Below are 14,866 nucleotides of genomic sequence, written 5' to 3'. Positions count from 1 at the left end.
AATAAAAAAAGAATGGCTGAAGGCTGATAATTATGGAAGCTGGTAGATGGGGATACATTGTGTTTCTTTGTGTATGTATTTGAAAATTTCCATAATAAAAAGATTAAAAGAAAAGAATAGGGAAATTAGTAGCTAGATGAATCCAGAATTTGGAAATGTTTACATTCTGGTCTCTTTAAAAGTGAATCAGGGAGGGAAAGGACTGTTCTGGACAGCAGGCACTAAATGACATCACCAAACTCCTTTTTTCTTCAACAGAAACTGTAGAGCTCAGACTGTCCTAAAATGGGCAGTCCCCTGCCTTAGCCTTTCTAGTGCTGTGATTACAGGGATGGGCTACCAATGCCAGGCCAAATGCAATGTTTTTGAGCCTTTTTAAATGAACTTTGTTTGAATTCTGGTTCTAAAAAATGAGGTAAAAGATTTTTTTCTTTCTTTTTTGGTTGAGGAGTTGGAAAAGTTAAAAGAAGGATTTATTGTTAGGTGATTAATTAGAGTATTATTTTTAATCTTAGTACTTGGGAGGCAGAGGCCAGCCTGGTTTACATAGTAAGTTCCAGGCTAGGCAGATCTACAGTGAGACCCTGTCTCAAAAGCAAACAAACAAAAAGAGAACATCTTTAATTTTTAAATTAAAATTATTTCGTGGCATTTTTATTATTTTTTAGGATTATGGCAGATTATAAATATACAATATAAAATGTATGCTTTAAATTATTTTCAAATGTACAGTTTAGTGGCATTAATAGAGAGGAAGATGTTTTCTAAACATTTTTTTAATATGAGCATAAAGAGTCTGAGATCAGTTGCTGAGTCACTTTTAAACTCTCAACATAATCCTTGCTTTTATAGGATGCAGGATTTACACAGGCCGAGCTGATATTTGAGCTTTAATTGCAAGACTTGTATCAACTGAGTCTTTTATTGTTTTATTTTCCTTTCTCTTAATATTTAATTACAAACATAAGTCATCTTAGACTATGTGACATTAAGTGTTCAAATCTCACTTTTTGTTACTCTTGTTTGTTTCCATGGTATGTATATGTATATATAAAAATACATCTATATTGAGCTGAGGAAATGTATTATGGTAATATCATTGTTACTGATGTCATTAGCTGGCAGATGATTATTTAGATGTAATTTTCTTAGACAAGCATTTTGTTTTGGTTTTAGGCATTGTGGTGTGACTTCATTACATCACAGGATAAATCTGAAAAGATCCACAGTAAGTTTCTTTATGAAATCTTATTTCCCATGATTCCAGATATTTATCTCACTGTGTGATATGTTTATAAGTCATAGTGATTTAACTTAAAAGTTTTGCATTATGCATTGAAGAGCTTTTGCTGTTTGGATTGAACTGTTTAGCAGGAAAATAACCCATAAATCCTGTACCTTTTCCTTTCAGAGAGCCATGAGGTAGAGAAATGCATATGTATATTACAGAGCTCATGTATGAACATGCACAGCGTAGACGGGAAGGATTATATAGCATCCTTACCATTTCAGGTAAACTCGAGTCCTCGAAAGTTTTCCGTGTGTTTTGGTAGAGCTCATGTGTAGCGGATTTTTATGTAGATCTTGGTATGTGTGAAGGGTGTTTGTACTTAGTAGTTTCAGCTCACCGTGTGCCTATTCTTTCTACAAAAATAGTGTTTTAGTGAAGTAAATTAAATTATAGTATGAGATGTTTGTCAGTTTAATAATATTTAAGAAGTCATTTTGGCTTTATTATAGTAGGTGTATGAATAATATTGGGCTTTTTTCTTGCAATGCATCATCTTTGTTTTTTTTTCTTTTTTTGATTTTTCGAGACAGGGTTTCTCTGTGTAGCTTTGCGCCTTTCCTGGAACTCGCTTTGAAGACCAGGCTGGCCTCGAACTCACAGAGATTCGCCTGGCTCTGCCTCCCGAGTGCTGGGATTAAAGGCGTGCGCCACCACCGCCCGGCACAATGCATCATCTTTTAATGCTCAGTGCTATTAAAGTTTTATTGCACTCTGGTCTTGGTACCCACACTGGCAGCAACTTCACACTGAGCACCTCTTCTGTGGGTTTGATTTTTGTCTTAGAGTTGCTTGTTAAGAATCATAAATTTTGAAGTACTGTTTGTGATCGTGTTACTTTGAAAGCTCTCAGTAAATTCAAAGAAAATGGAGTGTTCTGTCGTGTTTCCTGAAACCTTTTCTTAAATTGTTGTTCTCTTACTTCTGTTCCCCTCACTCTCTTATTGATAGGTGGCAAATGTTTGGGCCACTAAATATGGTTTGCTGTTCGAACGAAGCAGTTCTTCACATGAGGTGCCTCCAAGTGTACCTAGGTATTCATTCAATTTATTCTGCTCATAATATTATTTCTTGGACTTTTTTAGTGTTGATTCTGAAGTAAACTTGTTAACCTAAATGTTTGGGGTGCTGATGATGTCCATGTTCACAGCATGGTATTAAAACATTTTCATGCCAGTTTGAGTGCAGCTGTGACTACTTAGCAACACTTCATTGCCCTGTGCTCTCCTTAGTAACATTAAACAATAGCTTAATGACAGGATTCGGTTATTATCTCTGCCTTGTCTTCATTGTGCTACTTTGGACATATCACTTTCTTAGTTTTAGTTTCCTTATTTGTTACAGGAATGTTATTGGTTGTCTCATGGGGTATAGCAGACTCTCACAGAGGGCCCAGTGTCTGTTAAGTGCTCAGTCAGTGGTGGATACCTTTTGAGAGTGCGCCTGCCTCACCTCCCTGTAAACTGTGAGCTTACTGAGGAGGAGTGCACAGAGCACACACAGGGTGTGCAACAGCAGATGATCACTGTGCTAGAGCTGTGTGCAGCGCTTAATCTCTGCTTTCATAGAAAACCAGTGCGTTTCCTCCTCTAATTTTCTAAAAATTGCAGACTTAATTACTTGAAGTATTTTTCTCTTCTTTTTAAAAATGTACCCCTTTATGAACAAGTATAAGAGATTAAATTTCTTAGCTACCATAGTCACACTGCCACTAAGAGAGATAAGTGAATGACTGTCTTAGGCCTGAATCTCAGTTCTCCGGGTTCTGTCTTGTGATGGCTGCTATTTGCAGATTTTTCCCTTGGACAGTCATTTTCTTTCTATGTGTGAATGTATAGAATTATTACAAGAAGGTATTTTCAGAACTAAATCAGAGGATGCCACGATAGATGGTATTTGAAGAGTTTAGAAGGTTCCCTTTTGAGATCGCTGTGACAGGATGCTTGACAAGCCCTTGAGGGAGGAAGGATTTATTTTGCTCACAGTTCCAGCCCTTCATTCAGGGAAGTCAGGGCAGAACAAGTGTTAGGAGGGCTGTGTGGCAGAGGCTCTGTGCATCTTGACAGGTCAGAAAGTGAAGTGAGGCTTGGGAGCAGGGCTGGGCAGAAACTGTCAGACCCTATTTTCCCAGAGGCTCCACAGCCTCCCAAAGCAGTGCTGCAAGTTGGGGACCAAGTGTTCAAATATGAGCCTACGAGGGCTTCTCATGTTCAAGTGGTGACAGTAGATTTCTGTTGCTTGTTTAGCACCAAGGTGCACATAGTTATCTTGTTGGTGATTGTTTGTGTATTTGTTTATTGCTAGAGAACCTTTGCCTACTATGTTCAGCATGCTACACCCACTAGATGAAATAACTCCACTTGTTTGTAAATCTGGAAGTAAGTGTGCTTTTATACTCTTTTACATAAGCTCTGTTTTATTATAAAGGAAGGGAGGAAAATAAAAGAGTTTATTTTATCAGAAGATAATATAAGCATGTTATAAAAGTAACTTTTATCATGAAAGGAACTCACTGAAAGCAAGGACACAGTCATTTCAGTAAAACTAAGACATACAAATCAGTGAGGGACACTGACGTTTGAAAACTTGCCTGTAGGTGACTGCCCTTTAAAAATAGGAAAATAAATGATCCTTGGATGAACGAAAGGTGTTTTTTGTTTGTTGTTTGTTTGTTTGTTTTGAGAAAAACCCAAGTCACAAATAACTGGGTACATTTTAGTATTTCACCTTTTTTGTTCAAGTTTACTGGCGATCCACACTTTGAATGTATCTCAAGTATTGCTGTATACTTGGCTTTAAGTTTAGGCTTTACCAAACATGAATTGACACCTACAAATAATAAATTTAGATTGAAGACTGGAAGGCCATTTATCGTCTTTGGTCATTTTACTGGTGCATTCCAAATACCACTGAGGTTTCATCTCCTGCCTCATGAGTGGGATAGCCATGGGCTAAATCAAACCTCTGTCCTATTTTTGTAAAACATACCAGCTTTCTTTTTAAAGGTTGTAGCAAATGGCAAAAAAGATTGTTGATCATGTAGGATGTTAAGAATAATATATAAAACTGTAAACACAGTAAGATTCTGATTTGATAAAAATGGGGTGTGCTGGTAAGCAGGAAGATTGCTTAAGACTAGCACTTTGGGGGCAGCCTGGGCAACACAGTGACGCTTCTGTTTTTCTCTCTCTCTTAAAGGATATTATTGTTAACTTTAATTATGTTTATGTGTGTATACCCATGTGTGGGTATGTGCACATAAGTGCAGATGCCCACAGAGGCCAGAAGATAGAATTGGATCCTTGGAGCTGGAGTTACAGGCGGTTGTGAGCTGCCTGACATGGGTGCTAGAAACTGAACTTGGGTCTTCTGCAAGAGCAGCAAGCACTCTTATGGCCAAGCCATCTCCAGCTCCATTCCTCCCTCTCTTAAAAAGAAAAACCCTCTAACTTTAATGGGATGGTGGCATTATGAAACAGTTTTATTATTTATTTTCTTTGTTTGTTTTTCATTTTTTGGAGTCAGGATCCTACTGTGTATGCCTGGCTGGGCTGGAACTCTCTATGTAGACCAGGCTGGCCTCGAACTCACAGAGATCCGCCTGCCCCTGCCTCCCAAGTGCTGGGATTAAAGGTGTGTGTCACCATGCCGTTATTATTTCTTTATACAATAATTTTTATTTCTGCAGAATAATCATGTTTTTTCATTCCCCAGTATTTTAACTGGGAAGGAAATTGTTAAGGATATGGAAACTGGTCTGTGGTGCTATTAAAAAAAAAAAAAACTGAACTCATCAGGAAAAACTTTTCATTTGTAATAAGTAAAACACATATTGTTCACTGCTTCTGGGTTATTAGAAGACAGAAGAGAGCCAGTGAGCCAGTCAGTCAGACCTTTCCAACAGATGACTGTAATCTTGAAAGAAGTTGATTGTTGGCTGGATGTGGTGGTGTGTGCCTTTAATCCCAGCACTTGGGAGGCAGAGGCAGGTGGATCTCTGAGTTTGAGGCCAGCCTGGTGTACCTAGTGTGTTCCAGGCAGGACAGCCAGAGCTACATAATGAAACTGTCTCAAACAAAACAAACAAACAAACAAACAAGCAACCCCCTCCCCCAAAAATAAGAAAAAGAAGAGGAGGTTGATTGTTGAAATAGTTTTGGACCTTTTGCCTCTGGCTGATGAGTTTAATGATGAATCAGGATGAAGCTTCAACTTTTGAGTTATATGTGTGCCAAAGTGCAACTAGTCCTGTCATGTTCAGTGCATTTAGAAGAAGTTGACATGCAGTCAATTTAAAATTTATTGTCAGTTACATAATATTGAATGGGTTTTGTGCTTTAATTGGCTTGGTTCCCTTTCCTTTTAGGAACAATGAAAACTTTCTTCATAAATAATTTTTTTAAAAGAGTAAAGCCACTATTCTATACCTGGTCATTTCCATTTTGATTTTCAGGTCTTTTTGGCTCATCACGGGTGCAGTATGTTGTAGATCCTGCAGTGAAAATTGTGTTCCTTAATATCGACCCCTCCATTGTAATGACCTATGATGCTGTTCAGAATGTGCATTCTGTGTGGACTCTGCGGAGAGTAAAGCCAGAGGTGAGGGGGATTGGTAGTGCTTCTTCCTGTGAGAGAGAGTGAATCCTGAACACTTGCACAGTTTTGAGTCAATGGAGTTTCCATTCATTCTTTATTCTAAATTCTGTTTATTTTTCCCATTCATTTTGACTTAAGGAAGAGAATGCGGTTTTAAAGTTCCTGAGCAGGCAGGGACCCTTCAGAATGTAGCCACTAGCAGCTCCCTCACAGCACATCTCAGAAGCCTCTCCAAAGGCGAATCCCCCGTGGCTTCACCTTTCCAGAACTACTCCTCCATTCACAGCCAGAGTCGCTCTGCCTCGTCACCCAGTCTGCATTCTCGCTCGCCTTCCATCTCCAACATGGCGGCTCTCAGGTGGGTGCCTTTCCTTGTTTTAAACAAGATGTTCCAAGCAGCGGATACCTGCTTTTTTAGCTCTCTTATGTTTTGAAGAATTTAAGGTTTCTATTGACAGTTCTTGGATAGTTTTTAGGGGGACTAGATGTAAACCCAAAAATATGGTCACTTTAAGACTTTTAAATCTATGATGCCCCAATATTTTGTGTTTGAGTCGAATTTAGAACCTGCTTATGATGCTGTAAAGTAGCATTGTTTCTTCCATGATGTGGCAGCACTTGGATGAACATTTAATTCTACAAATAATTTGTTAGTTTTTTTTAACCTTAATTATTTATTTTTTTTTTTTGGTTTTGATTTTTTTTTTTAAATTTCAGATAGGGTTTCTTTTTGCCTGGTACTTACTCTGTAGACCAGGTTGGCCTTGAACTCCAAGAGATCCACCTGCCTCTGCCTTTTATGTGCTGGGATTAAAGGCGTGTGCCACCATTGCCTGGCTAGTTTGCATATGTCTGAAAGTACAGCAACATACTTTGAATAATTATACCATTTATTAATTATTATTATTATTTTGGCTTTTTGAGACAGGGTTTCTCTGTGTAGCTTTGGTGCCTGTCCTGGAACTCGCTCTGTAGACCAGGCTGGCCTCGAACTCACAGAGATCTGCCTGGCTCTGCCTCCCGAGTGCTGGGATTAAAGGTGTACGCCGCCCCCACCTGGTTCCATTTATTTTTTGAAGAAGGATATAGACTCATTTTCAGTTCTAAGTGAAATTTTTTTTTAATTTTAATTTTTTTTATTTATTTTTTATTTATTTATTTTTTTGAAGACAGAGTCTCTGTGTAGCCTTGGCTGTCCTGGAACTCAGTATATAGATCAGGCTGGCCTTGAACTCACAGAGGTCTGCCTGTCTGCCTCCTGAGTGCTGGGATTAAAGACATGCTCCTCTATGCCTGGCATGAGTACATTTTAACATGAGTTCTAAATAAAGCTTTAGGCTATCTAACTTGCATTAGGACAAACCATTTAAATAGCTGTTCATTTCTGAAAGTGTCTGTGTAACTGGGATTGTACCCCGAGGGCTTCCCATGTGTATTGGCACGTGTTAGGAGCCCGGTTGCTCATGGTCACGCCCTCTCTCTGGTTATTTTGCAGCCGTGCTCATTCTCCCGCCTTAGGTGTGCACTCTTTCTCAGGGGTGCAAAGATTCAACCTTTCAAGCCATAATCAGTCGCCAAAGAGACACAGTGTTTCTCATTCTCCAAGTGGAAGTTTCAACGACTCATTTTTGGCACCAGAAACAGAGCCTATTATTCCTGAGCTGTGCATTGACCACTTGTGGACTGAAACACTTCCTAATACAAGGTTTGGTGGATAATTTTATAGTCAAAGAAAAGTATTACTAACATTTTGGAAATGTTTGGTGTTATGCCTGGTGGTTTAACTATGTAATAGAGTGCTTGCCAAATATATGTGAAGTGTTTTAAAATGTCCTTCAACATTAGTTATGGTATTAACACTGTAGAGATACATATTTATACCTTAATTTTAGAAGAAATTATTGATGCTAAGTGATCATGAAAATTTTTTCATTGAATATTTCTTCAATATAGTTAGTTACCTTTGAGATTGAGGTGTTTGAAGTTTTGGGGCAAAACAATTCTGTAATGCCATAGTCAGGGTTCTCTTGCTGTGAAGAGACACTAAGGCAACATTTATAAGGGAAAACATTTAATTGGGGGGCTTGCTTATAGTTTCATATGGTGGGGAGCAGACAGGCATGTAGTTAGAATAGTAGCCGAGAGCTTACATCCTGATCCATAGGCATCCGGCAGAGCAAGAGTGAGACCCTGGGCCTGGAGTGGGCTTTTAAAACCTCACAGCTCACTCCTAGAGACACACCTCCTCCCACAAGGCCACACCTCCTAATCCTTCCCTGACAGCTCTTCAACTGGGGACTAAACATAAATTTGAGCCTAAGGGGGCCAATCTCATTTAAACCACCATATGTAGCTTCAGGAATTTGAGATTTTGTAGCAGTTTTGGGTGAATTTTGTCTTTGTGCTACATGTCAGCTCTACTTTTTGAGAAATAAATGACCCTGATCCTCTTATGATCTCATTGATAATTTGTTAATTAATTCAGCCACATGTCAGTGTGTGTGCTAATTAGCATGGCAGTTTAGTGATTGTCTAACATATAGCTAAAGATGGTGACACTGGAGCACTTACTATCCTGCAGGTAAGGCTTTGGGAAGATGGGCACAGTAGCAGCAGTGTTCCAAAGAGCAGTTCCGAGTGTCAGTGTGAATCACAGATGTTCCTACTTCGCTTTGTGAGGGGAGGGGACAGTCTAAGAATGACGAGGCTTGAGAGAGCAGTTGCTTTTTAGGCCTGCTTGCATGGGCCTAGTAAACGGAAACCGCAGAACAAGGGTAGGTGTGACAGGCAAGAGGGGTGGACTAGGATTTAAAGAATGTGAGTTTCAGGGGTCCCTGGAGGGCCTGTGGATAAATTTACAGGGGTTCTGGAGGTGGGTGATGGATGAGAGCTGCTGCAGAGAGAGAGAGAGAGAGGGAGGGAGGGAGGGAGGGAGGGAGGGAGGGAAGTCGGGTGGGAGTAGCAGCAGGGTCATCACAAACATACAGACATTTCAAGAGGAGAGTAGTGTTGGTACTTCCAGGTGCTGGTACTGTCTGGCCCTGACTATTGCCTCAGAGAGAGGTACAGTGACAAGTCTGGTCACTCACCTTAGGGTGAAGGGTAGTAGGGAAGCATGGTACAGAAGGCAAATGGGAGGTGAGGAAGCAAGCATAGGCTTATTAGCTAGTTTTTTTTGGTTTTCTGAGACAGGGTTTCTCTGTGTAACTCTATTCATAGACCAGGCTGGCCTCGAAATCACAGAGATCTGCCTGCCTCTGCCTCCCAAGTGCTGGGATTAAAGGTGTGCGCCACCACTGCCCAGCCTTTATTGCATGTTTTTTTGTTTTGTTTTGTTTTGTTTTTTTTGAGACAGGGTTTCTCTGTGTAGCTTTGCGCCTTTCCTGGAACTCACTTGGTAGCCCAGGCTGGCCTCGAACTCACAGAGATCCGCCTGGCTCTGCCTCCCGAGTGCTGGGATTAAAGGCGTGCGCCACCACCGCCCGGCTTATTGCATGTTTTAAGGAGGTGTCTGGGAGTGTTTTTTTTTTTTGATGAACTATGTAATGAAAGGTAGTAGTCTCTGTGAATTTCATCCAAATTTGTTGCTTATCTAAAAGATAAGAGTGAGTTTTTTTTACCTAACTACACAACATTTTTACTCCTGACCAAGTAACTCCTCCCCCTTGTCTTTTTCCCTCGTGTGTGTGTGTGTGTGTGTGTGTGTGTGTGTGTGTGTGTGTGTGTGTTTGCATGCATGTACAGTTACACTGGTATGAACCTGTGGAGGTCTGGGCTTGATACTAGGAGTCTTCCTTGATTTTTTACCTTCTGTACCTTATTCGATGAAGCAGGGTCTTTCAGTTGAATCCAGAGTTCACTGACATGACTAGTCCAGCTAGCCATCCTGCTCCTGGTACCCCGTCTCTGTTTTCCGAGTGCTGGGTTATACGTGGACTGCCACACTCACCTGACACTTAGTTGGGTTCTGGGAATTCGAACCCCGGTCCTGACGTTTGCATGGCAAGTGCCTTCTAGTTGTGCCACCTTCGTAGCCCTCCACTTAACTCTATATCATCCCTTTTAGGCCCTAGTCTGACCTTTAACGTGAGAGTACTTGAGTAGGGCGGTACTCAGTAGAGGAAGCGTTGCATATAGAGAGAAAAGAAATGACGGGTAAAGGAGGGAATCTGAAAGTGGAGAGATGAGTTTAGAAGTGATAGTGGAGCACATACACATGGAGTTTTTGTGTCGTGGTTAGTGCTTGATCCAGAAAGTATTTCACTTTCTCATAGAATGTTTCCAAAGATTAAGTTACGGTAGTAGATTTTTGGACTAATACTGATAGTTTATTAATGTGTCTACTTCAGAGAGAAAAATTCCCACGCCTCCAAGGTATTTATAACAACTGACCTGTGTGGACAGAAGTTCTTGTGCTTTTTAGTGGAGGCCCAGCTTCAGTTACGGTAAGTTTCTATTTCCCATTATTTTGGAAGAAATTTCGGACTGATTCCTTCTCTGCCTTTCTATTTTTCTTGTGTAGCCTTATTGGGAGGTAAATTATATATCATAAGATTAACTTGTAGTAAGTGTACAGTTATAAGAGTTTTGTTAAATTTATAGTGGTGTGTAGCCACCAGCTCCCACAGTCCAGGTTTAAACATTCCCATCACCATGGATGAACTCTCTGCCATTTGCTCCCAGCCTCAGGCTTTATTCTAGGGTGCTTTCTGCCTTGTATATTAGCCATATTTTTTTTTTAAAGATTTATTTTATTTATTATGTAAATAGTGTTCTTTCTGCAAGTTTGCCATATGCCAGAAGAGGGCGTCAGATCTCATTATAGATGGTTGTGAGCCACCCTGTGGTTGCTGGGAATTGAACTCAGGACCTCTGGAAGAGCAGACAGTACTCTTAACCTCTGAGCCATCTCTCCAGCCCCTAGCCATATTTAAAAAAAAAAAAATTTATTACTATTATTTTGTAGCCCTAGCTGGCCTGGAACTTAGAGATCTGCTTGGCCTCTGCCTCCCAAGTTCTGGAATTAAAAGCATTTGTCACCACAACACCCTGTCCTATAAAAGTGTTGTTGTTGTTGTTGTTTTTTTGTGATCACTTTTCATAGTGATTTTTAGGATCCACCCTGTTTGGGACATGTATGAGAACTTCCTCAGTGTTTATACAGTACTCATTGTATAGATGGGTCACATTTGCCTGCTTACCAATTGATGGATAGTAGCCCTGAATATCTGGAAACTCTATGCAGACCAAGCTGGCTTTGAACACATAGAGATCCGCCTGCCTCTGTCTCCGCCTCCCTCTGGGATTAAAGATGTGTGCCAACATGCCTACTGTTTTCACTTTTTGGCCACTGTGAATTAGGAACCTGTGGACAGATACCTTTGTTTGGACATATATAATTTTGCTTTTCTTGGGTAGATACCTAGCAGTGGAATTGTTGGACTGACTGGTAAATCATGTTGAACATTTTAAGAAACTGGCCAGTTGATTTCCAAATAGGCTGTACACTTTTGCCTTTCTTCCTTCAGTGTGTGAAGATTTGTGTCTCTTTATGTTGAAAGTTGTCAGCATCTTTGATTATAGCCACCCTAATGGAGTGTCAAGTGGTTTCTATTTATATTTTCCTGATTGTAGGGGACCAGCCCCCACACTTATTTACCCTAGGAACTCTTGAGGAATGACTTAGAAATAGAGAGGAGAGAAACAGAGAGAAACACAGGATAGACTCAGGTGGACCTGGATCCTTATCCACTGGCCTAGAACTTTGTTCCAAAGGTTTATTTATAACAATGCCAAGGGGTGGAGCAAATGACCTTCCCCTTGCTAGTTACAGTCACCGGTACCCCCAGGCCCGTGGTCCAGTCAACCTCTTATGCAGTCCTGCTGGGTACAGCCACTAGGAAACCTAGTGGGCTCCAACAGGTCTCTCTTCTTTATATTTTAAAAGAAAAAACTCTTGATGCAACTGCATTAAACTTAACATCATAATTCTAACAAAAACAGAGTTATACAGAATTATAGTTCCTACTCTCAACCTTACATCTACAATCCTACTCTCAACCTACAAACCTATTTTCAAAAACAATTTCTTAATAGAACTATACAAAACATAACATTATTTCACTGAAGTAACATGAAAATATTTTTTAAATTAAATATACTGAGGAATATTAACACTCTCCCTTTTCTTAAAATATAAAAAAACAACCAAATTTCTCTATTTAAACAGTTCCATTTTTACATAAACAGTTTCATAAGCAGTTCATAAGTCATCACTGTTGAAAGAGTCTATATGCATAAGTAAATTCAAGCTGTCCCATTGTAATGAAATCATTACTGTCCATTTCATTTCTTAAGTCCGAAAGTTCAAAAAGAGTTCTGGTACCATTCCTGAAAGTTCCTCTGAGTACTCGTAGACAGGGCCTGGCTTGTCAGCTGCCCTTAAGTCTGTGTATAGCTGTCAGAATCGTAATGACCCTGAAGCAAACAGTTCCAAATACAAAAGTTCCATAACCAAGACCTTTCAGTCCAAGCAAGTCTCTTTGAAACTTTCGCTTTCAGCTACCGCTGCGCTTTGCAGTCTGTAGCCTTCCTGAATCAGTCCTGGACCAGGCTAGAGAGCTTCACCTCACAGCCACATGAGCTCAAGGCTCCTTCAGCTGCCATGAGCTGAAACTGGTCTTTCCAAAGGCAACCCTGGTTTTGGGAGGAAAACCCATTACCTGCACCACTGACAGTCCAAGTGCTCAGCAAGCTGGGAATCCTTCGTAGGCTGTCCTGTTGTACGACAGATGTAGCCTCAGGGCAGCTCCATGATTATGGTCATATCCTGCTGCTGGGAGCTCGGGCTGCAGTCAGTCCCAGCGGTTCCTGCAGTCTCAGGCTGGCTTTTCAGCCTATAGTACGGTTCTCACCTCCACAGCTTCCTGTTCTTCAGTGCATCTGAGCTGCTTGTCTGGCACTGACACCATTCTCTTCTCAGTCTCTGGAAGCAGTCTGATCTCTGCTGTCTGCACTGTTCATCGCTGCTCTGCTCGCTGTTTATCTTTCTTGAGACTACAAACTGCTGGGTTCTCTCCGCTGTTTGCCTTTCTCTTGGTATAGCATCACAAAGGTTGCAAAATCTTGCTGTTCACCTTTTCTGCAGCATGGCATCTCTGCAGGGCTTTTCAAACTGCTGCGTGTTAACCTGTCTCGTGGCTTAGCTTCTTCATTTTTACAGTCTCTTTCTTTCGTTAGAAAACTTGTAGACCCTCGTGCATCTGCCATCTGCACATTGTTGATGCCTTGAGAGTTTCAACTTCCGAGACCCTCTGGCTGCTATTTTCTGAAGCTGGCAGTCTCTGGAACTGTTTCTTGTTATTGGTGGCTTTCTGGAACTGCCTAGTCCACAGTCTGCCATGGACATTGCTCTCCGCGTCTCAGGTTGGAAAAACCTACTCTAAATTACTTTTTTCACCATATCCTTAAACCTAAGGCCTCTATATTCTAAACCTACATTTCTCTGACTCACTTTATACTAAATCTATGACCTATTTAAACCTACATTCTTTAAGTAAATTTTTTTCTACACTACCTTACACTTCTAAATTTTTTTAGAAAAATTTTTTTACCTGCACTATATTGCTACACTCTACCTGCCTTGTTTTTTTATAGATAGAAAAGAAAGAGAGATCTATAGAGATAAATCTAACGCTGCAGCCTTGTGGTATTTCCTTCACCACCTACCTATACACCTGAGAATAAAATACCGTTGCCTTCATTTTTCAATTCCTTATTGGCATGCCTACACTCGCAATGTCCCCTGCAATCCTTTTGCCAAATTCTAGGGTTATTTTTTTCTTTTTTATCTTTTTCTTTGTCCCTGTTCGGGTGTAGTCTGTAGGCCACCAGCCCCCACACTTATTTACCCCAGGAACTCTTGAGCAATAAGGGATAAGAGACTTAGAAATAGAGAGGAGAGAAACAGAGAGAAATCACAGGATAGACTTGGGTGGGCCTGGATCCTTATCCAAACGGGCCCAGAACTTGACTCCAAAGGTCTTTTATAACAATACCAAGGGGTGGAGCAAAAGACCTTCCCCTTGCTAGTTACAGTCGCCTGGTACCCAGGCCTGTGGTCCAGTCAACCTTTTATGCAGTCCTGCTGGGTACAGCCACTAGGAAACCTAGTGGGCTCCAACACCTGATGCTTTTTTAAAAAGTAATTATATTCTGTATATGTGTGTTTTGTCTGCATGTATGTCTGTGCACTGTGTGTGTGCATATCTGGTGCCCACAAAGGTTCTTGGCAGAAGAACACATCGGATCCCCTGGAACTAGAGTTACAAATTGTTGTGAGCTGGTCTGTGGGCATTGGGAACCAAACCTGGTTGGCTGGAAGAGCACTCAGTGCTCCTAACGTCTGAGCCATCTCTCCAGCCCCTTCCTCATGGTTTTGATAATGGTCATTTTCTCATGTGGCTACTAGCCACATACTTGCCTTCATAGGAGAAATGGCTATTCACACGTTTTTTCTACTCATTTTCCTTTTCATTTAATAACAACTATAGCTTACAGCAAGTTGCAAAATTGTAGTGAGGTCCTTCTATATCATGAAGTCTTTTTTAATTTAAACTTTTTTATTACTGCATTACGTGTTTTGTTTTTGTGTCCATCTGTCCTATGGCATTCAAGTGGAGGTCTGAGGGCAAGTTGGGGGAATCTGTTCTCTCCTTCACTATATGGTCCTAGGGATTACACCCAGTCAGTCTGGCTTTACCTGCTGAGCCTTGTAACTCTCTGGCCCTATGTAGTTTTCTCTCAGTGGTAACATGTAACTGCAGCATGTTTTTAAAATCAGGAAACTGGTATCAGTATGACCCACACACCTTTCTCTGGTTTTACATGTATTCATTCCTGTGTGTATTTATATGAATTCATGCAGCTTTCTCCTATCTGCAGATTTGTATGACTGTCATAACAGTTAAAGATACAAAGTGC

At 40.6% G+C, this 14,866-nt stretch overlaps 1 protein-coding gene across 1 annotated transcript in view; it reads left to right on the top strand.

The window, feature by feature from the left end:
• The window catches only part of Anapc1 (anaphase promoting complex subunit 1), an 84,934-nt gene that overhangs the window by 4,666 nt on the left and 65,402 nt on the right, over window positions 1-14,866 (top strand). The window contains 9 exon segments of the mRNA XM_052722840.1: window positions 1,177-1,228; window positions 1,412-1,512; window positions 2,240-2,322; window positions 3,593-3,666; window positions 5,742-5,887; window positions 6,023-6,041; window positions 6,044-6,242; window positions 7,380-7,589; window positions 10,234-10,329. Of these exon segments, the coding sequence (XP_052578800.1) occupies window positions 1,177-1,228; window positions 1,412-1,512; window positions 2,240-2,322; window positions 3,593-3,666; window positions 5,742-5,887; window positions 6,023-6,041; window positions 6,044-6,242; window positions 7,380-7,589; window positions 10,234-10,329 (980 nt within the window).

Source organism: Peromyscus californicus, unplaced genomic scaffold, assembly GCF_007827085.1.
Source record: "Peromyscus californicus insignis strain IS unplaced genomic scaffold, ASM782708v3 Scaffold_7__1_contigs__length_154581171, whole genome shotgun sequence".
Classification (NCBI taxonomy): Eukaryota; Metazoa; Chordata; class Mammalia; order Rodentia; family Cricetidae; genus Peromyscus; species Peromyscus californicus.
The sequence above is the reverse complement of the archived record's forward strand: the minus strand, read 5'-3'. Positions and strand labels throughout refer to the sequence as shown.